Genomic DNA, 27,163 nt, shown 5'->3' on the forward strand with positions numbered 1-27,163 from the left:
ACCATGACGCTATTGTTTTTCCTTGCTTCTGCCGTACGAGTAACCCAAATACTGAAAAGACTGAGCCTACATATAAGGAATGTGTTGGGGGTAAAGAAAAAATATGCAGGCCAAGTTTAGATTACAAAAGTCTTTTTAGCTATTTATGCCAACAGGTCTTAAACAGCAATATCTTTAACCATCTGATTAGCTTTCTATGAATCATGACGTTTTTAGTCAACACAGCACAGGGATTTCAACTTTCCATAAAGGAATGGCTCTCTAGAAGAAACCTTCAAATGGCCATTTAACTAAGCCTTTCTTGGCTAGTGAAAACACAACAGTATTTACTCTGTTTTCTCCATCTGGGTGGGGACATTGTTGGTTGCAGTAGACTTTCTTCTCAGAGTTTTGCAAATATTTTACATTACTATAGATAAAGACATGGATTTCATTCTGATTTAAATTATATAATCTAAATTATTTGTACTATTTTTAAATTGTCCAATTAATTACTGAATCATCTATTTGATTTGAAAACTTATGACTTAAGGAAAATATTCAGTTTAACTTGATTTCTTCAAGTTATTTTATTCTGATGCATCACAGAAACACCATGGATTTATCCATGGTTGTGAAATGCCATTTTTGTTTTGTTTTCAACAAATGTAAAAAATGATTAAAAAATAAAAATTATACATACATTTATATACACACACATAAAAAATAAACAAAAAACCCAGAATGGTGAGAATGGTCTCCTTAGGCATATATGGGGCTAAACACAAGTTCTGATTCAGTAATGACTGTGGAACTTTTTCCCATATTTAGAAAAGTTGTTCTCTAATGCAAAGGAAATAATATATCATGGTATAAAATGTCCTTTTCTAATAAATAAAACAACTACAGAAAGCCTTTATTTGTTCAAAGTAACCAGTAATATTGATGCAAAAACAAAACAAAAACCAATAGGCCCCCCCCAAAAAAACCTAACAAATCCCCCAATACTATTTCAAAACAAACACTAACTTGATTTCCATTAGAATAGTAAATATTATTCACACTAATAAAAGACTAAGATCCAGATTATATATATATATATAATATATATATATATTATATATATATATAAATAAATAAAGCAATGCAAACAATTATTGAGTGTCATCTTCTGGACAAGAACACCAAGTTAGTTTCTCATCATAAAAAACAATTCCAATTTGAAGATACTTCATGTTTGCCTCTTTTGCCAGCAGCAAGTCTGCCTCATCTGAATCTGTCCATTTCATGAGAAACATTAATTTTCCACTGCTGTCTGTCACCAATTATGCGTTCAGGATCAAGACCTCCAGCAACGCCTCTTGGTTTGTCAGCAGCATCTCTTTTCTCCCTTAATTTGTTGTTATCAGATTCACTATCAGATACAGATTTTCTTTTTGTACCACCTTTTCTTTATGAGCTTTTTCAGAATTAAGAAATGCTTCAATTAACTCTGGGCAATCTAAATTTTTTTTAGGCTCCCAAATATTGCCAGCATTTGTAAATCCCTTCCACTTCAAGAAATATTCTACCTTCTCATTCACTATATGTCGATCCAAGACTTTCTCCACTACAAATTCTTCAGGCTCTGCCTCTTCAACTTTTTTATTCTTTCCATTCTGCTTCTTTCCCATTTTTTGCAATGTTGTTTTACTGGAGGCCATTTTAATTGCAGACTTGAAGAGCTATTATTCATTGCCTCCAAGCTGCTCTGGGTCCCAAGTCTGCAGCCTCTCCCGCATTGCATCCTTCCAGCTTCAGCCATACTCGAGAGTGCTTTCGTTTTTAAAAGCCCTATCTCTTAGGGATACTAAAATAATTTGGAATGAAATTATAAGATGGCTGAGATTTGTTTCAAAATAATTTGGGGGTAAAGGGAATGGGAAGGGGTATAGCTGAAACACTGGCCATGAAATAATTGTTGAAGCTGGGAAATTAGTACACGGAGATTTACTAAACTCTACTTTTCATTTGTATGTTAAATTTTCCCATTATAAAAAGTTTAAAAACAGGGCAGGCCACAGTGGCTCAGTGGCAGAGCTCTCGTCTGCCATGCCAGAGACCGGGATTCAATTCCTGGTGCCTGCCCATGCAAAAAAAAAAAAAAAAAGTTTAAAAACAAAATACAGGGTGAGAGACATATATTTGCTCTGACACCAGTTATTCAAGCTAGAAGAATTCTGTTCCCACCCCCAAACTCCCCAGCTTTCTGGAAAGGAATGGAGGCCAAACATCCTAAACTACCTCTGGGAACCACAGCAGTTGCTCCCGTCTATTCTAGGAGCAGTGCTGCCTGCTTTGGCCCGCACATGTGATAGAGAGGAGGGAGAGGCTGGGCGCATGGACACACTTCTCGATATACAGAGACAGAAGAGGGCTGCATTGGGCATAACACTCACAAGGAGGCAAGAGGAGTCACCAACCCTCAGATACAGTGATCTCCAGTTGCCCTGGGTCTACCTGACAGGGCAACAAGTTGTCACTGCTATGAAGTTTCCCCAGTTTGGCACCTGAAACTGTGGAGCACATCTGCTTTTTGTTTCAGCCTCAAACCCGACAGGGTGGAACCTTGGTTCTGGGGATCCTATCAGTCCAGTGGCAGAAGCAGGTCTCTGTGTCTTTCGCCCCCACCCCTGATCCCCACTGTGGGTCAGCACAAAAGTTGACATTCCCATGTTCATTTTCACTTATGACACTAATGTGGCCACCAGGAGGGCCTAGAATGCTCAAACCTTGGACAGGAGACAGTGTGGCAACTGAAAGGCAAGACCATCCTGGATCAGCCATCTAGCCTGTAGCTAGGGCTGAGGTCAGACCCTCAGATGACAGACCATGGAAACCAAGCAAGTGAATTCAAATTGAAGGTGCCCCAAGGTTTAGGCTCTGTGGCCTGCTAAGAGTGGGAGGAAATAGTGCCTAGGTGGTAGAAAGTAAGACCGTCTCCATCCATGGAAATGAGCTAGATGGTGGGTACTGAGGACTACCCCCTCCCCCAATACAGTTATTTGGGTCTTAAGTGTATGTCTCAGGAATGCAGCAACTTGTATTTCATTTCCTTCTCCTTTGTTCAATGTCAGCCTCTCCCAGGTATGTTTTTTTTTTTGAGTACCCATGCTCACTATCTCACTTAATCTTCACCTCAACCCTGAGGAAGATGTTGTTAGCCTGAAATTACAGAAACAGAAACTGAAGCTATGAGACTTAGCAACTTTCCCAAGTTCACACAGATTATGAGGGGGAAAGCTTGGATCTGAGCTCTAATTTTACCACTTTACCAAGATGCCTTGGGAACTAGTGATATTGACTCTGGGAATTGGCCCAAGAATCCCAGGAAGAGAGGAATTCCTAGGAGATAGGGTTGAGGATATTCACACCCTGCTCCTGCAAACTGCCAGTCAGTCTGGTTGGTTCTCATGTCACAACTGGCAGCTCTGGGCTTGGATGGCTCAGAGGCTGCTCCATGCTATGGTTCACCCGTGCCTGGCCAGGGCTCTTCTCCCACCACCACATCCCAGTTTCCACCTGGGCCCCCAGGAGCAGTTCCTATTATCATCTGTGGGAAATGATGCTTTAGTCAGGGTCTCTACCATCCCCTGGCCACCCAACTTCCACAACTGAACATCGACCAAGGCCTGTACAGGACACAGAGATGCATGTGTGCAGCTCTCTTCCATTCCTCACCTCCACAGCCCAGCTTCTGCTTCCTCGATCCCAATGAGACTGCTCTGGCCAGCTCACCAGACATCTGGTAATCATGATGGCCAGTGACTAGAACTTGGTTCACTTGACCTCTCAGCCACCTTGAGACTGACAACCACCTCTCCTTAACCTTTCACCTTGTTTGGCCCCATGACAACATTCTGCTCTCAGTGGATGCTCCTCCAGGCTCTGCTGTGGGCTAATTCTCAGTGATACCCAGGGCTCTGCCCTCCACTCTCACGCTGTACACTCTCCCTGGGAAAAATGCTGCTTCAGATTCCCTTGGCCTCACATGACTTCCAGGCCTTCACCTCTTGCTCTGCCCTGACCAACTCCTTCAGGCTATTGCCCAGTTTCTTAGGATCTGGATGAAATGCCATGCTATAGGGCAAAGGATTCAACTTTCTCAGTGACCAAGAAATACATTGTAGCAAGTGTGGCAGAGTTAACATTCCATGCGGCAAACTGTGACCAATGAAGGACAGAAGACAAGAAGGATAACAGGTAAATTTCCTCCCATCAATCGCAATGCAATGTTCTAGCCAGCATGGTTTTTCTGTAGTCAATTCAGAGATATTCATGAGGGTGAGTGACAGCTGTGTCTCTGTGAAGCAGTAACCAATTTACTGAAACAAATTTTTTATTTTCTTCTCCTCCTTTCCTACCTTACTTCCCCTTTCCCTCACAGTAACTGCTGTGGGATTGTATCTTCCAATAAAGCACTAACACTTAATCTTTGCCTCAAATTGTTTTCTAAGTAACCCAAGTGAAGACAGTGACCTCATCCAAACTGTGCCTTCAACCTCCAATGACACAACACGCTCCAAACTGATTCTCCAAATTTTTTTATCTGATCCAGACTTCTCTGTTAAGCTCCAGATTCAACTAGATCCAACTACCAAATGGACATCTCCACCTGGACATTCTCCAAGGCACCTCAAACTCAAATTCAAAACAGAACTCACTGTTCTCTGCCCCAAACACGAACCATTTTCATGTACTTTGGGGGAGACAGAACAGTTAATCCCAGCAGGAACAGATGCATCCTGGGAGGGGGAAGCTGGTAAGAGCATGATGAAAAGAAGGAAGCCTATTCTGTGCTGGACTCTGTACTTGACACTTGTTGTGCACTATCTCATTAAGCCTTTACAACAAACTTGGGGAGGGGGATTGTTATTCCCATTCTGCAGTTGAAAAAAACAAGACTAGAAGAAAGAAACTCTGTCAAAGTCACAAATCAACTACATCTGAGCATGCCTGAACAAAAGTCCATATTCTTTGTTGCCTCCAGAAGAGAAGCACCTAACTGGCAACAGTGATTGGAGACTTCCAGAGGTGGCCAGGTCAGTGCGCTCTTTAAAAATGAACAGGTTGTTCCCCTGGAGGGAAAGAGACAGGGAGGTAGAGAGGAGGTCAGGAAGCAGGTGATATTCTTGGCAGTGGGAAGATGTCTGAGAGCACAGAGCTGTGAGGGAACTGCAAGCATCACCAAGGCTGGAGCCCAAGGCATACGGGGAGAAGCAGCCATGTAAAGGCTGGAGAGGTTGGCAGAATGGCCTCATGTGCCATTCTAGAGAATTTAAATCCTATATTCTAGACCCATGGGAGAACCATTTCAGGATTTAAAGCAGGAGGCCTGGCCCAGTGTGCACTTTGGAAAGATCACTCTAGCAGCAGGGAGAGAACTGGTTGAAGAGAAGAAAGGCTACAGGTAAGGTGATCAGTTTAAAAGCTACTGAAATAGAACAAGAAATAATGTACAAAGGTAGCAGCTGTGGGGGTGGAAAAAGTGAACAAATTTGAGAGATAGTAATGAAGGAAAAACTGAACAAGGCTGAGTAAGATTAGCTGAGAAAAGTGAAAGAGGAATCAAAGAAGTACAAGTTTGTGGCTGATCCACCCCCAGGACACGGAAGAAAATAATTCAGTTTTCTATATGCTGATTTTGAGATAGATACCTGTGGGATTATCAGAGGGAGCAAGCCTGGCACTCAGGAAAGCAGTTCAAGTGGTGAGAAACCACCACCAAGGGAAGAGGATGGATTGAGAAAGCCGTTCTCATCTAAGGGTGCCGCCAGGAGTAGCCTAGAATTGGCCCTCAGTACTTCAACCACCAGCCAGAAGGCAGGTCAGCAGTTTGGGGAGAAAGGATAGAATGACAATACAATCCCAGGGAAAGGACATCCTTAGTTCTTGAGGAGTCAAATTTGGAGAGGTGAGGTGAAGACTCTGCTATCAAGATACAGCAACAGCAACCCTTCTTAACCCAGTTTTGTGAAAATTAAACCTAAATACCTGAAGGCCTCCTTTTTATGATAAATCACACTAAACAGCAATGGTATTAGCCATATACCATCCTTGGGGGTAACAAAAAACAATAATCAAAATTGTCTCAACTAGGTTGAGAAAGACTAGGGTACAGAACAGACATTAAATTCCATATTCCATTGACTTCTTCCCAGAGGTAAACTGAAAATGCACCCAAAACTAACTGGAGTCCTTCCCCTTGTCTGCTCCTTTTCTTCCACAAGAGGAAGCACAAGCACAGAGGACCTGGCCGGACTTGAAGCTGCTCCTAAGTACCAATGTCTCTTTCTAGCTGGATCAGTGCCCTAGCCCTTTGGGAGCTTGGGCTGGATTTCCCCAAGAGGAGAAAAGAGAGTATCAAGGATCCAGCATGAATGCTGTTAAGTACCCCATAAAATGCCATGTTCTCTTAATCCATCCCTGTGGGGGCAGACTTGTTGGGTAGAACCTTTTGATTAGGTTGTTTTCATGGAGATGTGACCCAGCCCATTCAAGGTGGGTCTTAATCCCCTTGCTGGAGTCCTCTATGAAAAAATAAAAGATAGATGAAACTCTGTTTAGAGAAACTAAAAGAGAACACCCAGAGACATTTGAAGATAGTCACTGAAACCAGAACCAGTAGAAAAGGACAGCAGATGTCACCATGTCCTTCCCATGCGACAGAGGAACCACAGATACCTCTTTCCTCAGGAAGGTATCTTTCTCTTGTTGGTGCCTCAACTTGGACATTTTTATGGCCTTGGCACTGTAAATTTGTAACCTAATAAAACCTTATTGAAAAAGCCAACCCATTTCTGGTGTATCGCATTCCCCAGCAGTTTTAATTAAACCAAAACACCAGTCAACTAAACGAACCTGGGGCCAGGCTCCAAAATGCCAGGGGGCTGCTCACTGGTTTACTGGGCCCCAAACTGTAGGTGTATTCAGAAGGTCAGGTCCAAGGCCAGAAATCTGTGACTCCTTTAAAAAGCTCAGTAGGTGATACTCATTTGTAGCTGGGTTTGATAACAGTTTTTGTGACTTCTATCCTTTCTCACTGGCCTGCTGCTTTGACTTTCCCGTGTTATTTAGTAAATGCTCCCTCGGAGGGGCCCCACATCCTGTATGAAGATTCCAGCCAGTGCAACGGAAAGTCAGCTGAGGTAGTGAGCACACCATTACCCCAGATCCAAAAACCAAACTGAAAAAAACAGTGGTGACCCAAGTAGCAAAGGCAAGGCTGTCAGAGGCTACTCACTCCCCGGCCCTCCTAATGCCTAAAATGGGCTCAGGTGGCTCCCCTCAGTCCAGCCCTCTCCTCCTTGCTCATGAATTTGAGGGACACAGCAGTCTACTGGTGACTCAGAAAGAAGTCCTCAAGTTTGACACAGCCAAAGCTTTCTCAGCCTCTTCTCCACTCCTACCCTAAGCAGGAGGTCCCAAGTCCCATTCCCAATATCACAAAGAAAACACTGAAGCAGAAGTTGCTTTAATCAAGGGGTGAAGTCCTCGTTCAGGAGGATCTCACCTAACCTTTGGTGGTGGGGTCTCAGCACCTCCCAAATGCTCTGAGGCCCCTCAGGAAAGATGGAGGCAGTCAATCAATAAATTCTGGCAGAACCCAGGAATTCGGGGAACCTGGGGCAAAGAGCAAGGGGCAAGGCGCATGGACAGGGTACCAACAGGATAGAAGTGAAGCTGAACAGAATGGGAAGAGCTTTACATCCATGGTTCTACCTGGGGGCCAACTGAGGTGGCTGTGTATCAGGTAAGAGTGGCACCAGGAGGGCCTGAGGGTTGAAGGGGACAGCAAGGAAAGGCATGCTTAGGAGATGAGGCGGCCATGAAGCCGGCGCAGCTGCTCCTGGGTCAGCACCAGTCGGTGTCGCTGTCCAAGGCCAGCCGCACAAGAGAAGGTCACTTTGCCCATGTAGACTGTGTCATCCTGCTGCTCCTCCTTGGCCTGGGGTTGGGAAGGAGGACATGACCTCAGGTCAGAGGCTCACTCAAGTTGTGGTATGTTAAACGGTCTTTGAACTCTGAGATCAAGGCAGCCCCTGGGAGACAAAAGCCTTGGGTTCCTGGGCTATGGTAACCACATTTCCCAAATCAAATTGGGGTACAAGGTCTGACAAGGAAGTAGAGCCCCTCTGTTGTCAAAAGGCATAGAAGTTGTTTAGGTGATAGAATACTGGAACTTCTGGAGTCACTGCAAACACTTTTGAGTTATTTGCAGGTAAGATTTAGCCAGATAACCCAAGGGTTACAGTTGTTGGACCTCAGTCCCCAGAGGCCACTTCAAATTCTGAGAGAAGAAGGAGGACCTACCTGAGCCCTCCACACTGCCCTATCGCAGTCCCCATAATCCCCCTTACCCTGAGGAAGGCTGATGAAGGGAAGGTGGCAAAGTCAGTGGGGACTGTAGCTCCAGGGCGCTGAGACACTGTCTCCTTGAGGACCTCATCCTGGGGGAGGGGAAAGCTCATGTTTATTTAAAGACTACTTGTGGACTAACATAAAACCTCCCTGGTCTCTCAAGGAACAGCAAGGATTAGTCCTCTCTGTCACCACACTTTTGCTCTCTGCTCCTGCATGTCTCACCTCCAAGCCCATCCCCACCCCAAAAGCTCTCCTTACTTTACAAATCATTATTCTTTAAAGCACAAATGAGATTCCACCACTCTGGGAAGCCATCCCATCCATTTTAACCCCCAATGGTCTCAGGTGCAGTCTGAACTACACACTCTAATGATGGTACTCTCTAACTCATCTCATTTTGTTGATATCTAGACCGTAAGCCCCAAGGCAGGCACCCTACCTTCCCCTCCACCTCCCTCCCCAGCGCATCATCTAGCATAGGGCTGGGCCATGAGAAACTCTAAAGTGCTTACAGGAAATGAATGTGTTAAGGGCTCCACCAGGGAATGCTCTGGAGCAAGGTGTGCAGGGTGAGAAAGGGCAGGGTCTGAACTGACCTTGAGCTTCTCGATGGTTTCACTCAGGGACTTGAGCTGAGCCACTTGCTCCAGGAGTTGGGCCGATGGGCTCTTGGCAGCTATGGGGAGAGAAGACTGCTGAGACCCACTAAGACCCAGACAGGCTGCTTAAAAGAGAGTGGGTAAATCAAGCAAACTGAAGAGTGGGGCCAAAAAACACCACTGGTAAGAGCCTCCCCAGTGCAGGGACTGCCTGGGCAAGGGTTAAACCCAGAAGACAGCAGGGAAAGGGGGTGTGTAATTCATTTCAGGGGTTGGCGCATCTATACCGGGACTGGTGCGAGTGATGTCTACTACGTGGGTATGCGTGCTCAGCTGATTCAACGTCTCCAGTAGGTGGCTGGTCTTACGATACAGTGCTCCAGTGGCTAGGTCACCACCAGGGCCCTCATGGGGTGGAAGGGACAGCTTTGCTACATGCAGAGGGGGCAAAGCTGCCAAGGCGGCCTTCATCTGGGATCCCTGTGGGGGAGAAAAGCAGGGTGGTGGGAAGAGGTGCTAGAAGTTCCCTCCCATCTATTGATGGTGCAGGCATGCTCCACCCCTACCCTAATGCTTCCTGTGGTCCTCTCACCTTGAGGATGCTGTTCTCATGCTGGAGCTGGGAGATGTGCAGCCTCATGGCAGAGATCTGCTGGAGCAGCAACGGTGAGTCCTTCACTGGCCCTGGACCTGGCACAGACCCTGGAGCCTGTCCAGGGGCTCCCCCTGCAGGACCACAACAAAGGGCTTCAGCCTTAGTGGAGAGGGCTGGAGACGAGCTTCACCACTGCTCCTCCCTTTCCTCATCCCCTCCTCGCCCACCTCTGGTTCTGGCTGTTCCCAAGTAGAAAGTCTCACCCTGCTCCCCCAGCTCCAATTCCCACCAGCCCTGGTAAGCCCCAGCCAGGGTAGGTCTCTACCTCGCTGTTGCTCTTCTGTGCTCAGGGTAGCCAGGGAGGGGAGCAGGGAGAGAGGAGGAGAGAGGAATTAGATGATCTGGATGTGAGGGGGGCATGCCAGAGGAATCCTGGACACGACCCACAAGAAAATTCTTTTTCTGATCACATACAGGAAGACCCTTCCTCTGCCCCCCACCAGATAGGGAAAGTGGAGTGAAAACATGAGCCAGAGTGAGCTGTGTGAGGAATGAGACAGCATGAGTGTACACTACAGGAAACACTAGGGTGTGAAGTTTTTCCTGCTGCCCTATCCCATACTACATATCCAAGGAGGGCATAGGAAGTCTCCAGAGAACCCAATATGCCTGCCCACTCAGTGCTCACCACCAGCAAAGCTTAAGTTGAAGATGCAGATTTACTTCCTCATGGCTCTAAGGAAAAAGACTCTCTTCTGGTAGGAAGTTCCATAAACTCAGAACCAGTGTTTATTTGTTTAGTCTGTGCTAAAACAATACCACATGGTAATTTTGGAGACTCCCCTCAAGGAACATGGACCTATCTGTACCACAGGACTCCGATGCCACAAATGTACTTGGTAACCTCTCAGATTAAAAAGTGCCAGTTAGGGGGGCTCCTGATGAGAACAAGAACCTAGGTGAGGTCAGCAGATCAGACCCAGGAGCACCAAGGGAAGTCTAGAGATCTTGGGGTTTAATTCCAGAGCAAAGAGTTTATCTTCTGGAGGTGGAAAGAGTAAATAAGAAAACAAACTATATAGCAGATGAAGATCAAAACAACAGCAGCTACAGTCCTCCCTGATCAGGAAACTGGGAGATCAAGCCCAGAGGGCAGAAAAACTCCAGGTAAGGAGACCTGATCACACTGAGAGACAAGACAAAAGTCAGAACACAAATCCCAAATGAAACTGGGAAAATTCAGCAATGGAGAGGGTCAGATTTCCCAGGTCTATAACCTGAAGTCCAAATTGAACAAAGATGTCCTTCAGAGACCAGAGGCTACAGATACAGGAAGAGCTAGAGGACAGAAGAGGAAACCACACCTCTGGGTGGTTCGTGAACTCAGTGGGGAAGATACAACAAAAAATCAAGAGGCACAGTTAAGAGCAGGTGTCGGGCAAGGCTTGATATACAGCTGAGTTAGCCAAGTCTGCTGCAGGCTGAAGTCCCTCTGGGAAATCAGGCCAAGAACCAAAAGGCCAAACTGTAGACCCAGAAGGGACATACTAGAGTCCAACTGTCATTGTTATTCTGAGTTTCTTGACAGCCTGATAAAGGCCCATCTTGGTCAGAGGAACTCTGCACATATCTTTGGGGAAACTGGCAGAGTGCAACTGGGTAAGCACATTCCTGGCTAAACATTTAAGGGTAAGACAGGGCAGAAGTCAAACTGAGGCCAAGGACAGGAGGAATGCCATTCAATTTCTTTAGGGGCAGAACTGTCTGTCCCACTGTACTCACCACCAGCAATGCCAGATACGAGAGTAGCAATGCCTGAGGGAAGGGGCCCCCGGAGTCCCTCAATTGTGCGCTTGGACTGGCTGTTCAGTCGCAGTTTTAGTTCTGCCTTTTCTGCCTCCAGCTGGTCAATGTCAGCCTGGAGTGCATCCATCGTTTCCTCAAACTCTCTGTGAAAGAGAATCTGGGCTTGATGATTCTCACCATAGTCCCCACCCACCCTTTTTGATCCTAAAAGGTCGTTGGAGTTGCCCCACTAGGGAGGCAGCAGGGGCAGCATAGGCTTAGGTTCAGGTGATACAGTGGGGTTGGCACTGGGGAAGGGAAATGTCGTCTGCTTCCTTGGGAGTCCCACTGTAGGAGGGCCTAAGGTAGGGTCTAGGTCAGGAGGCAGAGAACCTCCAGCGGCAGCAGGGGAACTGGTATAAGCTGGGCCCCAGGGAAGGTGCCTGACTTCTCCTTCTTCCTCAGCAGCGTCTGGGTCTCCTCCAGCCGAGTCTGGACTTTCTCAGTTCGCTCATCCGCATCTTTGGCAGCGCTGTCCAGCTTCTTCTCCAGGAGGCTCAGCCGCACATTGGCCTCACTCAACTCCTCTCCCTGGGCAAGGGCAGAGAGCTTCTAGTTCCCTTACACCCACCCCACAGCCCCCCTGGGGACCTGGGATAGATCATGAGTAACTCCCTAAAGGCTCCACTTTGCTTCCTGGCCCCCCAAATCCTGGGCCTACCCCACTCTCACCTTGATCTTGAGTGACTTCTTTAACTCCTTAATAACTGTCTCTCTATCTTCGAGCTTCAAACCCAGGCCTTCAGCATCTGTGATCTCTGCACGAAGGGCTGCTGCCCGCAGCTCAACAGGAGGTGGCTAAGTGTTGGAGTGGAGCAGAGGATGAGGATAGGGAGAGATCACCAACGTGCTCCTTTCCAGGGAGATCCAGCAATAGACATCTTGCCATTTAGGCAGGATGGAGCTAACCAGATCCCTTCCTTCAGCCACCAGGCCCTCCCACACCTAGCAGAGCTCAGCGAGTCCTGCTCCTCCAGGCCCTGGAAGCCCCTCCTAGGACCCTCCACCGACCTTGCTGGGGGGCCGCTCTGCATCATACTCTCCCTCCTGCATGGCTGTGGCCAGCTTGTTCATGGTACTGATGAGGATGTTGCACGACTGGCGCAGACACTCATAAGGGCTGCTTGAGGGGCTCCCATAGATCTGCAGGAGCAAGGACAGTTTCGAAAGCCACACACTAGCCAACAGACTGCCCTACTCATCCCTGCCCAGGCACTGGACCTACCTGCTCGCCTGCTTTGAAAGCTAGCTCCTCCAGGGTGGCCACAGGCAGCCCCTCATTCTCAGCCAGTGGGGCAATGAGCTGGGCAGCAGCAGCTGCCACCTCCTGCAGCACAGCCACCACCCATGTCAAGTGTTTCCTACAATCTAGGAGGGTATCGGAGACCTGTGCAACAGGCCAGAATCAGGAACCCAGCCTGGGAGCACCATAGCTCCCAGCTACCCCAAACTATTCTTGTCCCCATGACAGGATAATGACAGACTATGCCCTCCTGGCTCTCCCCAACTTCCTTTCCTTCCCCACTTGCAGCCCTAAACCTGTTGTCCAAAGGCCAGTGCAGCTGGGATGCCAGGAGCATCTGTTCCTGGCATTCGCCTTCTGATCTTTTTACAGAACTGACGGATGTCACTGCATGATGTTTCCAGGTCCCGGAGCAGGAGTGCAATATCTGAAGCTTCCTGCCCACTCTATCAGGAAATAGGAAATAGATGGGGAACGAAATCAGCCTTAAGGCTAGGGGTGAGGAAGTGGGAACTAGGAAGGAAGAGGAGGTCAAATAGATCTAGAGAGCTCTCACCTGCAGAAAGGCACGCAGCCGTCCTACCTCTACGCTCATGCAGTCCAGGGCACTCTGGGTGAACTGTGAGGATGGAAGAATGTGGTTGTCAATCTCCAACAGGAGCCCTTCTGTCTCATCATCATCTCTAAGAAGTTTGCACCCTCTTCCAACCCCCATGCCTAAGCGGGTCTTCCAGCTTCCCTGATCTACCCTCGGTGACCCTGCCCTAGTCCTGTATAAAATCCCTTGGGGGCTTGATTTCTTTTTTTTTTTTTTTTTTTACAAAATACAAAATATATATATATATAAAAAAAAAAACTATAGCTCAGATGCATCTTCATTCAGTGGGGGCTTGATTTCTTGACCTGATGACTGCCATTTCTCATCTCTAAAGGGCGGCTGACCATTAGGCCAGACACTTCACCTTAATGTGGTCGGCCAGCTGCATGGTACAGTCCTCAGGCTGTTCAGCGAGGTGTATGCTGTACAGATGCTGAAAAGGGACAACAAAGAAAACAGACAGAGTTCAGGCCCGGGAAGGAAAGAGAGGTCTCCCTAAACTGCAGTCATGGGACTGCAGAGGTACAAGAGAATCCAAAACCCCAAGCAGCTGCATCATAAGGCAAGTTCAGCTAAGAACAAACCAAGCCTCAAGCAACCAGTGTGGGCAATACATCTGTGGATACACTGGTGATAGCCCCCATAAGAGCCACCTTCCCTCCTTCCTGTCTTGCCCCAGACCTGGTAGTACTTGATGGCCTTGGTGAGAGGTTCCACATTGACGGTCTCATCCAGCTGATCCTTATGCAGCAGCTCAATAAGGAAATCCAAGGAACGTTCGTGAGCACTCATCTCAGGGTACAGACTCCCCACCTTCTTATACACATCCACGCTGCACTGAGAGAGGGCACTAGAAACCAGAGAAGGGTTCTGTGAGGCCAGGGTCATCCGAGCCCCAGGGAGTACCAACAGTCTCAGTTCCAGCCTATCTCAGACCCAGGGCCCTGAAGAAGGGGATCAGGGGTCACTTACTGCTCATAGCGGTGTAGTGTGGCCTGCAGCAGACTCAGTGAGTACACTAGCCCAGCAGCAAAGCTGAGCTGCTCCCCCGCAGCTCCTCGCAGCCCAGGCCGGTCCGAACAGCTCTCACTTAGTTCAAACTTCTCCTGGGCCTGCTTCCGGATCAGCTCTGCCTATGGGAAGAAGGACCAGGAACCTGGGACTCTTAGTAGAGGATGGGGAACACAGACTCAGAAAAACAGGACACAGAGCTTAACAGCTATAAAGTAGGTATGGATACCCAGGGGGGGAAAAGCAGAAACAGATCTTAGAAGGGCAGGAAATCTTGATTAAAGGAGGTTGTGAGGATTTAGGATGTGGGGATAAAAGGGTAGCATAACCAGTGGGACTTTGCTCTTTCCTGCCTGAAAGCTGCCATTTCTAGAAGCTAGCCTGCTGATCATCCCCCTGGCTAGTTCCTAGTCACCTTCTGGAGCTCAAATGCTACTCCTTCAGTGACACCTCCTCCCTCCATTTAAATTAGATTCCCAATTGTGCTTTTACAGAACCTGTCTCTCCTTCACATCATGCACTTTGTAAGGTATATTCACTTATGACTTGGCTGACTGTGTGATCCCTCATAACATCACAAACACCGACTGCTATCTTCACTTAGCATCCTTGATGCCTGGATTTCAGCAAGTTCTCCAGGGTTCTATGGAATGTGTGACTGCTCAGCCGTACCTTGCAAATGAGACGGGGCATGAGCAGCAGCACCAGGACACAGTCGTGGTCCCCACCTGGCCGAAGGAAGCTGTCGGGCATGAAAGCTGTCAGCAGGGACATGTGCCGGTTGGCCTGGACCACCTCCATCTGCCTCAACTCCATCTCAATTGCCTGTGAGGTGGAGAGGGAGGAGGGCTCTCAGCCAGGGTGGAAAAAGCCACAGAACAACCATGCCTTGATCCACGAGGCTCCTTGCTTCCAGGACCTGCCCAGACCAGGTGTCCTCCAAACTGCCACAACACTCCCTACTCTGGGAATCTGAAGGCAAGAGCCCCACACCATATCATTCCACAGTAGCATCCAAGCCAGACTCCCCAACACACCCTCAGGCCCACCCACTCTCCCAACCTTGGCATGGGCCTTAGTTTCAGCAAATTTGATTTTGAAGTCAAAAGTCTCTGGAGGTGGCTGCTGCTGCCTCTCCACAGATGCTTCCTGTTGGTTTGTCAGTTCTCGATTCACATCCTGGGAGTAGAGAAAGACAGTGAGACACAGCTGGTCACAAAGGGCGCTGGGGTGATTACAGGCCAAAAGCAGGGTGGGCAGGCACCTGTAGGTGGGCAGTCAACTGGCGATACTTCTTGATGGTTTGTTGGTAGTCTGCAACTGTCTCCTGGGCTGCCTCTACGCGCTTCTGGGCCTCACGCACCCGGGTGCCAGCCATGTCCAGCTGCTCCCGCAGCTCTAGTTCTGTTTCGCGTGCGTTCTCCTGCAGCTCATCATTCATTTCATTCATTGCTTCCTGGAAGGCCACGAGGTAGTAGGGAGCAAGGAAAGGCAGGGTCAGTGTGGTAGGGCCAAGATGGGTCCACTCACCACATACCCTGCTCAATATCAGGGGTCATATGTCAGTCCTTCTCTTAGCTTATCCCTTTCCAAGTACCCTCCTTCAAATGTCAGAAATCTCAACACCCTTCAGTCAGGATCTGCTCTTTTCTTACCAGGTCCCCCACCGTCTCCCTCAACTCCCGCACTTTCTCTTCTAGATTCAGGTTCCGGTCTGTCAGCATCTCTACCATCTCCTCAGCACCCAGAGCAGCATCCACCTGAGTTACAGGGAGGCAATAAGAAAGGCTGCTGAAAGGTATCTGAGAGAAGAAGGCCAAAAGGAGAGTTGGGGTGGGGGGGGGGGACTTGGGATGAGAGGCTGGGCTCCCCACACCTGCTCCTTGAGCTCATCAATGGTGCTCTCCGCCTGGCTCAACTCCTCCTGCAGACGCTCCCGCTGTTGCCTCACAACTTCTAACTCTTGGTTCTTCTTTTCCATGAGCTTCTGGAGCTTTACATGCTCCTGTTTCTCTGAGGAAGAAAGATCTCGCATCCTGTTTGGAAGTGGGGGAGAGAGGAGAAGAGAAAGAGTCTCAGTCAGTAATTGGGCAAGGAGTGCTCTGACCCCTCTGGAGATGAGGAAAGTGTACTCCAGAGACAGCAGCAGGGGGACCTACCTGACCAGGGCATCCTTGAGACGGGCATTCTGCTCCTCGAGCTGCTTGAGCTGATAACTGGATGCAGCCCCATCCGAGCCTGGGGAAGACCATGCACACTTTCAGACAAGGCCCTGACCCCACTATTTGGCCCCCATTTGCTACTGGCCCTCACCTTTTTCTTCAATCTCAGCCTTAAGGATCTCGAGGTCAGTGGTGAGCTCATCCACACGCTCCTTCAGTGCCTCTACTTCCTGTTGCAGGGACTCCGCCCGCTCCTCAGCCATCTCTTTGTCCAGAGTGGCCATCTCAATGGCATCAGCAGTGTCAGCCATTTCCTCCATGTAGCGTTCCTTTGCCTCCAGTGCCTCCTTGGCTTCCTGAGGATGAAGTGGAGGTTGGTGGGGATAAGAGCACAGAGATACCCACCCCTGACCCCGTGCCACGCTTTCTCAGCTCCATGATGTTTCAGGCTCCAGCTCTAGTACAGTTTCTGGTACATTTGTTTGGGCCCCTTAGCCTCCCCAGCCACCTCCATTCACCCTGAGTCTTACCTTCCGTGCCTCCTTGAGGCGCCGCTGCAGGTCTGCCTGCTGCTCCTGCATTTTGCTCTTCCATTCCTGCACCTGCTCCAGCTGGATCTTGTGTTTCTCCAGCTCTTTTAGCTTTGCCTTGTCTTCCGCCCGTTTGAGACGCAGGGTCTCCAGCTTTTCTTCCAGGTCCCGTACTTGGGCCCTCAAGCCCTCCTCCTCCTGTGAAGGGAGGCTCCTTTGTCTGTGCACAATCTACCCCTCCTCCCCACCAAGGCTGAGCTGGAGCAAAGTGGACAGGGATGAGTACAAAAGTCACCCCGTCCTACGGTCAAAAGCAAATGTCATACAAACAGATCTGAAAAGGAACCAGAGCCTGGTACATATGGGGACACCGTGGAAGAAGGGTAGAAAGAAAAGGATAGCTCAGTCAGTGGTAGGATTCCCACATGCTACGTCCCAACTCTTCCTTGTCCATTTTCTGGTTCTCTCTCAGGCCTGGGAAATCTCCAGGACTCAGCCAAGTGTCACAGGCTTCTTTGTGTCTCAGTTATCTGCCCCCTCCCCTACCCCAATCCTTACCTTGGAGGGGGAAAGAAGTGGAGGGGCTGCTCCGGGAGAGGTGAGGGCCGGCGTGGGGATGATGGGTGCTGCCAACGGGGTCTGAGCTGGGGTGCTGGGCTCACTGCTGCTCAGCTCACCTGCCGAAGCTGAGCCAGAGGGGCCCAGGGAGCTGCTGGCCCCAGCCACCCCAGAACTGGCTGGGCGGGTCGGCTATTCAGAGAAGGTAGGGCAAGCCAGAAAGAGAACAGGGGGCAGGAGTGTGAAAGGGAGAGAGAGAGAGAATGTAAGAATATAATGAAGGAAACAGAGAATGGGAAAGGCAGAAAGAGTATATGAAAGCAAAATGAGAAGAGAAAAACAGAGTTAAGGGGAGAGGGAAATTGACACAAGAGAGTCAGAGTGAGACAGTGACAAAGGAGAGGAAGAGGGAAGAAGGAGTAGGGGAGAGATATAAGATTATAAGGCTCCTCCCTTGGCACTGACCCCACATTCCTCCCAACTCTGGCACTATCCCCTTAGAGCAGAATCAGTCCCTTACTCCCCAGAACTCCTCTTTGTGACCCAATTATAATCATTCTAACAATTTCTTAATTCTCCCAGTCCTGTCCTTGCTCTGGGCTTATGCCTTCCTCCCCCATGGGAAAAAAAGAACTTCAATGTCATTCCCAGAGAGAAATAATAGATTGGAGTTTGTTCTCTGATTTTCATGTTCCCAGAGAAGGATGGGCTAAAAGGGAATGGGGGTTGAAGATGGTCACACTCTCCACGCTGCTAGGACTTCCCTACTCTTTGTAAGTCAAGCTTAATCTCCCTTACTCCACTCGTTTCGGGGAAGAGGACTGGGGTGAAAGCTGTACTCCTCCGTATATAGTCCCCACTCTTCGACAATCCCTCCCAAGTCTCAGAATTCCCCTTTCCCTATCACCGGAGAGATGGTCAACAGAAAGCAAGGTCAGTAGACCCAACTCTTCTGTCATCTCTCTTCCCCAAGACAAAAGAACTCCAATAGGGCAAAGCACTGAGGGAGGCATGGGAACGTTGGGGTAGGGGAGCAACCCTGAAGACCTAGGCCTGCCTAGTGCTCTTCCTAGCAGTGCTCTCCAAGAAGACCGACGCCCCTCCCCACCCAAAGCCTTGTAAACATACTCACCTTCTCATCCCCTGACATTTTATACTGCCAAGTCCTTCTTTATCTTTTTCCCAATCCCCACCCCCCCCCCAAAACTGGTCCAAATTCCCTTCTTTAAGAAAGCTTATCTTGATTAACCATAATCCATCTCCTCTCTTTTGCACTCAGCTGTTGGCTCAGACAACCTCTTAAGAGTGTGAAGTCATTTTCCCAGGAGGGCATGTCACCATCCCTGCCTCTCTCCCCAAAAGAGAACCCAGGATGCTGTCTACAGACTGTGACTTGCTCACACACAGTCACACATGCATGCACATGCCTGACATGCACAGGTAAAAGGAGCAGAGGCTTGCAGAGGACTGCTTTTTCTCACCTTGGGCCGCCGAGCTGTGGTCTGGACAGGCAACAGGAGCCAGAGGAGGAGAGGTAATCAGGAAAAGAAAAGGATAATGGCAGAAAGACAGACAGCAAAAGGGACAGCAATGAGGGCAGAAGAAGTAACAGGAACAGGTCTATGATTAGACACCCCACCCCATCTCCACCACCCTATCTTCTTTTCCTATGAATCAACCTGTTCCTACTCCAGGAACCCAGAACTCCTGGTCCTCCTTGGCTCCTGCTCCCAGTTTTGCCCAACCCTTCCAGGGCTCACCCCTTCAGACACCCTGGAAATCTCAGAGTTCTGGTCTCCTAGGCAGAGCCACAGGAGACCAAAGGCAGCAGCTGGGGAAGAAGGTCTCCAGAGACCAGTCCTACAGCGAACAGCCTCTCACACTCCAGCCAAGAGCCAAGGCCCTGCCCACACACCACTCCCAAGGACCTTCTCAGTTCAGCCCCTTCCCTTCAAGTGCTACTCACCAGAAGAATCCCTAGAAATCCCGTGTGACAAGACAAATTGTGAACCCAGAAATGGGAGATCAAACCCTTAAGGCAAAACAATGCTGCTGTGCTCCCTGCCTGCCTCCCCCAGGTCCAGATCCTGCAGCAGTCCCCATCCCTTGGGCAGAGGCTCAGGTGTCAGGACCATGAATACTGCATTAGCCAGAAGTCCAGAGCTCAGCAAAGAACCCAGCCAGCTGCACCGAAGGAGGCTGGTCGGGCAGCAGCAGAGGGAAGCTAATGCCCTAAACCAAACCCAGAAGTCCCCCAGGTCACTACTAACTGGTGAATGGATTTTAACTCCAATTCCCAAATAGTATTCTGGCTACCTGATGCCCCAATGCTCTGGCAAAAACAAGATTCAGCTTGGGCTCTGTTTTCAGAAGACACTGGACCCAAGGAAACCCACCCCCAACTCCCTACCCCTCCAATCCAGGCTAAGCCTCTGGAGTTTGGGGTCAAAATTAATCTAGGGTCCCCATTCCACTTTTAGAGTCCTACTGATATAAACACCAGTGGAGTGGGTAGGGGAGGGATGCTGGGGGGAACCACCAAGAGTCTTTCTAGCTAAGGGATGCGGCAGGCCTGCTAGAGCACTGAGACACCTGGGCCTGCTTTTTCAGATTCCACCACAGGAAACTTCCAAAGCTGGCTTAACACAGAGGCTGCCTGGAGGCCAAGTCTGTGAGGCAACTGGGTGCAAGGCTCAGGGCACAGACCAAACAGCCAGACCCAAGCAGGCAGGCTTGGGCCCAGGATATGGAGCACGGAGGTTACACAGACTTCTCCCCATCCCCTACCCTTCATCGGGCCCACCTCCCCCAACCAGGTATACAGATTAAGTCAATCCGCCCCTACCCCCACCCCAGCAGCCTGCTGCCACCATCGCCCTAGCAACCCAGCAGCAGGACCAGAGCAAACAAGAGTACCTTTCGGGCTGTCGGTGCCTGTCTCATCATTGCAGAAAACCAAAGAAAGCAGGGAGAGGAAAGAGAAGGAGGGACAGAGGGGGATGGACAAACACACGAAGGAAGGACAGATGGAGGGAGGGAGGGAAAGAGACCGAACAGAGGGAAAGGCGGCGGAGACAGGAGATTAGTGCATCAAATCCCAACAATGCAGCCTCAGCTTCCCGGCCCGGAGGCTTCCCAGCGGCAAAGGGCTGCAGCTCCGACGCAGAGGCCTCTGCCGGCGCACAGGCAGTACAGCCAGGCTCCGGTAGGCACCCGAGAGCCGCCCGGCCCAGTTCACCAGCTCAGGCTGATGGCAGCCTGAGTGGCCGCAGCACCAGCTCCACCTGACGTCATGCACCCACCCTCCTCTGCTCCGTGGGGGCGGAGCCACGGCTCCTGGGTCACCTAGCAACCACCCAGGGTGCTGCTGACTCCTCCTCCTCTTCCTGACTGGACAAAGTCCTGCGCAGAGCCCGCCTGGCTCCTCCCTCCCAAGAACAGATTTTGGTTCCTCCCTGCTCCCAAGAACTTGCTTCAAGGAACTGGGGCCGGGGTCACCCCAGAGATAAAACCCTATGGGGCCGGAGGCATCACCGACAGGGACACAGGGCCTCTCACACTTGTACTTCCCTTCCCACAACAATCCCATCACCTCCACTTCTGCCTTATACACACTGACCACCCCCTTATATCTCTGACCCTCTGGGTCTCATCAGGCACGCATATCCAGAGCATCCCTCAGCAAGGGACATCAGTTCTGGGGAACACACAGAGTGATAAAGACATCCTGGGGAACATTCCATCTGGACAGCAGCCTTAAGACAGTATTTAGTTCCTTTCCCCACCCTCCCTTTGCTGCGGACTGGTTAAAGTCTGTTTCCAAAGAGCTTCCAGAAAGTACTGAACACTGTGTATAGATGTTTGGGATTCTCTCCTGCTCCCCCTCCTCAAAGCACACACATTTATACCTGGAGCTAGCTGCCGATCCACCTGGGGTGACGGCAGGGAGCCCAAGCCTAAGTGATCTACTGCCAGAGAACCACTGGAGAGGAAGGCTGGTGAGGAGAGGGACATGAGTGGTACTTTCCACCATGAGCAAAGAAGCTGTATCCCAGTACGGGCAGTCTAGGCTGGGCTTTATCTATTTCCTCATGCAATGCCAAAGTGCCAGGATTTGATCATGGCTTACAGCCTAGCCCAGGTCAGGTCAGCTAGAACTCCTCCCCAGGTATCAAACTACAGTCCCAGGCTCTTCTCTATTCAGGAACCTGAGGTCAAATGGAACCCCAACCAGGAAACAATAATCCAAAAGGAAGACTCCAAGTTTCTATGACCCTGGAATGGGCTCAACATCCTTCAGTGCATTATTTTCATTCTTACATCCCCATTCCAACCCAGAGCAAGGACCTCAAAGCAAGTACCAGAATGTGGTCTCTTCCATGGCAAGCCTCAAGACAGTGAGAACTCATCACCAGTTAGGGGTACAAAAGAGGATGTTTTCCTTTCCCCTCTCACTGCCCTTATGCAGTAGTTCCCCATACAATGTCAAAAGGCCCTGTGACAGGCTGGCAACAAGGAAATCACAGCATTGTACATACAGCACAGTACATACAGGTCTGACAGTCACATGCAGGTCAGAAACAGCTGGGGCAGAGGCCCAAGGCGGGGTCTGGTTGGAGGAAGAACGTGGCACTGACTTAATAAGGGAGGTAGGGGGAAAGACACAGTTGAGCCACTTCAATGTTGGCTGATGGAGGGCTGCAAGAGTGGAAAGTAGGCCTTAGGAATAACAATAGAGAAAGAAGAAGGTGGGGAAGGACTGATGGGCAGAGTGGGAATGGGTGTTCATGGCAGCACCCACCCAGAGGCAGGAACATAAGGACACTTAGGCTTTCCAACTCAAGACTGTTCTTCTTGTGCTCTGCTCCCTGATCTCCCACCTCCTTGTCTGATCACCTCCCCAACCCCAATCTCCCCAGCCTATCCCCCCAGCACACCTGAAGCTTGTGAGATGTAAGTGAGAACCCATTGCAACCCGGTAAATGCTCAGTAAATTTCATGCTGCTGCTCTTTACGGAGTCAGGTGCTAATGAATGCTGGGCCTGGATACTGAATCTGATGTTCTGCACCCCTCAAAGGAACTATGAAAGCCAAGGCCACAATTTCCTCTGGCCATCCCAGCCCCAAGGTCACAGGCACGAGCATGCAGCAGCCCAAGGACATGCAAGACAGCTGGGGAGGGGGTTCATGGTCCCCACCCACCCAGGCATGAACAGTAAACACACCACCTTCTTAGGCTTCAGTCCCCGCTGCATGAGGAGTAGGAAAAAGCAGAGTTACAAACAGATGTCACACTGTGCCAGCCGGCGAGGTATCCTGAATACAGGAGTTAAAACTAATTCAGGAATACAAAGTTAAGGCAGAGAGTCAAGTCACTCAAGCCCTGGGTAAGTGAGATGAGGGATCGCCTTCCAGAATGTCCACACTCTGACCCAGAGAAGCTGGAGAGTCTGAAGCCCATCTCACCCAACTTGTAGAGTAGTAGGGGAGCACTGCACACAGCCTAAAACAGATGGCACAGGGCCCAACTTCTCGCCATTCATTTGTGAACAGGTGCATTCCTTCCTCCTGCAGCTTCACCCTACCCCCATCCCCAGATCCTCTAGATCCTAGCATCCATGGACACCAAAAATTGGAAAGTTGGCAACACAACTGGGTTCAGACCCATCATTCCCAGCCATCTGACCCTGAAATGAGGACCCTAATTATTTCTCCCTGTTACCACCTTTACTCTAGCCCTAAAGTAGCAAATAAGACCCAGAAAGACTTCCTTCTCAGGGAGGTTGAAGAGACTGAAAAGTTAACTCGGGTTCAGACCTACTTATTGCTTCAACCTGGCTAGCACTGAGTCTCCCTCCTCTTTGCCTCCTTCACTCCCTTCTCCTCCACATTGCTCCCCACTCCCACCCTCCAACCACTCACCAGTTTACTAGTCTTTGCAGCTGCATCAGTTCCCTCTGTATTAAGAAAAAAAGAAATGGTGTAGGTTTGTATAGAAGGGCGGAGGAAGAGAACATTCTGGTGGGTTGGGGAAGACATAACAGGGGAATATGATGGTGACGGAAAATCTCAGGATCTACTGGGGCCTCATGTTACAGGGAGATTTCCTGGGAACTCCTGAATGTGGGGAGACAACTTAAGTGAGCAGTTGTTACCTCTTTTGGGGACTTTTGAGGCAGAAGAATCAGGCGTCTCTGGGGAAGTAGTATCGGCTCCATCTTCAAACACCTGGATCTAAGGTCACAGAACACACTTAATGTAGCCAGATCAAGGATGCTGTAATATGTGACCTCTCATTAATCCCCAATCAAGTCTGGGGTACAGGGCAGCTTCCCTAAGGAGAAATTTCCAATTATCCCTCCCCGTTGCCACCTCCCACTCTCCCAACCAGAGGTTTATCATCCACTCCCAAGAGGAAGGAATACCAAAACACCAACTACACATGCAAAAGAGCTTGTGCACATGCAGGCACACACACAAACAGATGCAGAGTGTGAGTACCTGCGATTGGCGCACAAAGATCCCGTGTCCTTCTTCACAGGTGAAATACTTTCTGCCTTGGACAGTTCCATCATTTTTGCCCTTTGCTTCATCCAGGATAACACCTACCCATTTGCCAGTAGCAAAGAGTGTAGCTCCAACATAGGCCACAGTGCCTCGGTGGCCTTTTCCAATCACCTCCACCCGGGAGCCCACTCGCAGAGGCCGAGAACTTGCCTCTGCACTCATCCTGCTGCCACTGGGCGTCTGAAAAAAAGACAAGGGCAAACATACACAGTCAGAGGCCTCACATCAAGGGGGGCATCCTAATCTGTAAGAAATGTCCTAGCCAGGATCCTGGATGTAAAAAGGACCAAAACATCACTTCCCTGAACCCCATTCTAAGGTTGTCCCCAAACTCCTCTTTGAAAAGGATTCACGATGTATTCTTCCAAGATTTCTCCAAACCCCTCTACAACCTGCCAGAAATTTTAAGAGTTTATACTTAAATTTTATAAAAAATCATAATCCATTGATAGATCTCTGAATGTCACCACATGGCTGCTTTTTTAGGAGTACTACCCCAGTGAGAGGAATTACGCTCAAGCAAATAACTCAGTTCAGAACAAGTTCCCCACAACCCAACACCTGACTCAGGAGCCTGAACTAGGAAGACAGTCGATTCAGTGGGTGACCCTAGAGAATCCTGACTCTCCCTTCACTCACACACACACACACACACACACACACCCTATCATCTGTCTTTTCTGTGCTTCAAATAGTTGTCTTAGGCTTCTTTCTTTCAGAGCCACACAATTGTGCCTCCTTCCAGGGCCTCAAGTTCCCACTCCCCTTCCCCAATCTGACTCCCTCCACTCCCAACCACACACCACCATGACACTCCTGGATGCCTTCCCTACAACCCATCCATTCAAATCCCTTTTCCTGGTCTAAGTTCTGTTCTGTGAACTCTCTACCTCCAAGCTCTGGAGCTCCTTCTCCATTTTATGTTGCTATGAAAAGAAAAACAAAGGCCAAATAAATTAGGTACTTCAGGTCTCCCTCTCTCTCTGCCCCCAGACTCTGCCCAGTGGTCCAAATAGATGGCTCATCACCCCATGGATGAACAAGGCAAATGGGCAGACTAAGACACTGTCCTTGGGAAGCTCTCAATTTCTGACACCCCATGATAACAGAACACACCACAAAAATTAAGACCCAAATAGGCCTCATGGTTTAGAAAAAAAATCACACCTAAGTCATTTTTAGCAATAGCAGCTCCATGAACCAAGGGCCTTGCAGTAAACACATGAATGAGGCATGAAGTGACATCATGGTCCTAAAGACCTCACAAGTCTCCCTTCTGATGCCCCATCTTGGGAGCCAGAATGTCTCCCAGCCCAATTGCTCTCTAATGCCCCTCTCCAAAGAACTCAATCTGGAAGGATATGGCTACCAAGGGATTTGAGCCCCCAAATCACACATGGGACAGCAAGGTGGCTCTCGTGAACCCAACAACTAAAAGGATTGACAGTGAAATCAAATTGCCCTAGACCCAGACTGCCCCCCTCACCTCCCAACCCCAATAAACCTCTCAGAACCAGGTGGCTATAACAGTAGGTACAGATGTAAGCTCAGCCAATAGAGAGAGAAAGTAAGTGATAAACAACAAAGCAGCTCTAAAGAAAGGCTTCACCATAAGGCATTCTGACCCACCGATCCCATTCTAAGTCTCCAAGGTACCCTGGCCCCCAACAGGAACCCCCAGCCTACTATCTAATTAGAGTCAAAGGCTCGGCCTAACCAGTCCTCATTCAGGGCCTAAGTCTGAGAAGGGGGGCCTGTCCAGCCTAACGTTACCAAGGCTGTGAGGGCTCCTTAGAAACAGGGGCTCTGAGTGCCTCCAGCCAATCTCCAGTCTGGCTACCCAGCCCCCATGACGATGATGTCCACAGGCACCCAGGCGCCCTCCAGCAGCCCTGCCAGGCCCATCCCAGATCAGGGCCACTTACCCGGTTGTACACGTGCCTCTTGCTCTGGGCCATGTTGCTCACTCAGCCTCTACCCCCTCCCCAGACAGCCAGGGACAGAAAGAAAAGGAAGAAACCTAGGCAGGAGCGTCAGGGCTCCAGGCTCTCATGGACAGACCCAGGAGCCATCGGACCCAGATCTCCCCCATCCATGGGCCCTAGTCGGTAGCCCACTAGGGTAGAGGTGGGGACAGAGATGGGGGCTGAGAAGCAAGTCCCTTCTGCTGCCCGTGGATTCCTGAACCCAGAGACACCGAATCCTTCTTGCCAGCTGATGAGTCTCACTCTGCGCTAGTGCTGCTCTAGACCAGTCAGGGACTGTGCTAGCCGCTGGGTCCTAGTGCCCACCTTCTTCAACTGGGCCAGACAAGAGGCGCAGGGACCAACGGCTAGACCCACACCACAGACACTCAGCATTCACTCCCAGGGAACACTATCATCAGGCTGGAAGCACAGCCCTGACAGGTCCTGCTAGTCTGTACCACCTCTCCATCACTGTTCCCACCCACCCCCACTCCCCCCACCCCCCACTCCCGGCACCAGGGTACAGGGCCTCAGCAGATCCACAAGCATCAGGTGACACTAGAAAATACTCAGCTGTCCAGGGCTTTCCTACAGCCAAAACGAGGTCCTTCACTCCATTTTCTGGCACTCTCTTCCCCCATCCCTTTCTAAGCCCTGGGCTCAGGGTCCAAATCCATTTGTTTAGGGTCTAGAGTTTAATCTCATACTGGGCCAGAGGAGCCAGGCCCTACCTAATTATCAGGAAGGGAAGGGGCAGTAATAGAAGCAACTTCAAGCTCACAGCAAAGCAAGTCAAGTGTTCCAGGTCCCTACCCACTAGGAAAGACAGCCACAATCACTCTCTTTTCCTCCTGTTGGTATAAGGCACCAGGCTCTGAACCTTAAGAATCTGATTAAGGACAGTGGGCAAAAGCTAAGAGCTCACTTCAAGCCACCTTAGGCACCTGCCCCTGGTACCCTCGGCCTCGCCTCTTAGGCGTCTCAGACTCTAAGGCTCTCTTTAACAGATCAACAAGATGGTTTATTTTCTATATTTAGTGAAAACTGTGCACTCTAGTTAGAGCTCTCCAAAGGACTTATAACAATACCATTTCATATTTATTAAT

The 27,163-nt window shown here is 49.6% G+C and overlaps 1 protein-coding gene and 1 pseudogene across 10 annotated transcripts in view; both read right to left on the reverse strand.

Moving 5' to 3' along the window:
- Window positions 1-1,133: 1,133 nt before the first annotated feature.
- LOC143661034 (chromobox protein homolog 3 pseudogene) lies at window positions 1,134-7,362 on the reverse strand (annotated as a pseudogene).
- Window positions 7,363-7,476: 114 nt separating this feature from the next.
- Window positions 7,477-27,163, reverse strand: part of DCTN1 (dynactin subunit 1) — a 30,970-nt gene continuing 11,283 nt past the window's right edge. For 3 of the 10 annotated variants that reach the window (XM_077134606.1, XM_077134608.1, XM_077134607.1), the window contains 29 exons: window positions 24,025-24,270; window positions 23,679-23,757; window positions 23,446-23,480; window positions 19,005-19,025; window positions 17,524-17,715; window positions 16,966-17,163; window positions 16,587-16,791; window positions 16,433-16,511; window positions 16,150-16,309; window positions 15,929-16,033; window positions 15,538-15,729; window positions 15,336-15,452; window positions 14,946-15,098; window positions 14,235-14,395; window positions 13,944-14,112; window positions 13,627-13,695; window positions 13,221-13,283; window positions 12,961-13,110; window positions 12,647-12,808; window positions 12,433-12,564; window positions 12,094-12,219; window positions 11,810-11,952; window positions 11,359-11,525; window positions 9,902-9,916; window positions 9,574-9,707; window positions 9,269-9,461; window positions 8,979-9,058; window positions 8,379-8,468; window positions 7,477-7,966 (listed from right to left, as the gene is read on the reverse strand). In XM_077134606.1, coding sequence (XP_076990721.1) covers window positions 7,829-7,966; window positions 8,379-8,468; window positions 8,979-9,058; window positions 9,269-9,461; window positions 9,574-9,707; window positions 9,902-9,916; window positions 11,359-11,525; window positions 11,810-11,952; window positions 12,094-12,219; window positions 12,433-12,564; window positions 12,647-12,808; window positions 12,961-13,110; window positions 13,221-13,283; window positions 13,627-13,695; window positions 13,944-14,112; window positions 14,235-14,395; window positions 14,946-15,098; window positions 15,336-15,452; window positions 15,538-15,729; window positions 15,929-16,033; window positions 16,150-16,309; window positions 16,433-16,511; window positions 16,587-16,791; window positions 16,966-17,163; window positions 17,524-17,715; window positions 19,005-19,025; window positions 23,446-23,480; window positions 23,679-23,757; window positions 24,025-24,252 — 3,756 coding nt within the window. In that variant the 5' untranslated portion in view covers window positions 24,253-24,270 and the 3' untranslated portion in view covers window positions 7,477-7,828. Of the gene's footprint in view, window positions 7,967-8,378; window positions 8,469-8,978; window positions 9,059-9,268; window positions 9,462-9,573; window positions 9,708-9,901; window positions 9,917-11,358; window positions 11,526-11,809; window positions 11,953-12,093; window positions 12,220-12,432; window positions 12,565-12,646; window positions 12,809-12,960; window positions 13,111-13,220; window positions 13,284-13,626; window positions 13,696-13,943; window positions 14,113-14,234; window positions 14,396-14,945; window positions 15,099-15,335; window positions 15,453-15,537; window positions 15,730-15,928; window positions 16,034-16,149; window positions 16,310-16,432; window positions 16,512-16,586; window positions 16,792-16,965; window positions 17,164-17,523; window positions 17,716-19,004; window positions 19,026-20,439; window positions 20,781-22,751; window positions 22,773-23,445; window positions 23,481-23,678; window positions 23,758-24,024; window positions 24,271-26,015; window positions 26,319-27,163 lie in introns of those variants that run through there. The other 7 variants (XM_077134611.1, XM_077134602.1, XM_077134604.1 and 4 more) reach the window with 7 other exon arrangements.

Source organism: Tamandua tetradactyla, chromosome 17, assembly GCF_023851605.1.
Source record: "Tamandua tetradactyla isolate mTamTet1 chromosome 17, mTamTet1.pri, whole genome shotgun sequence".
Classification (NCBI taxonomy): Eukaryota; Metazoa; Chordata; class Mammalia; order Pilosa; family Myrmecophagidae; genus Tamandua; species Tamandua tetradactyla.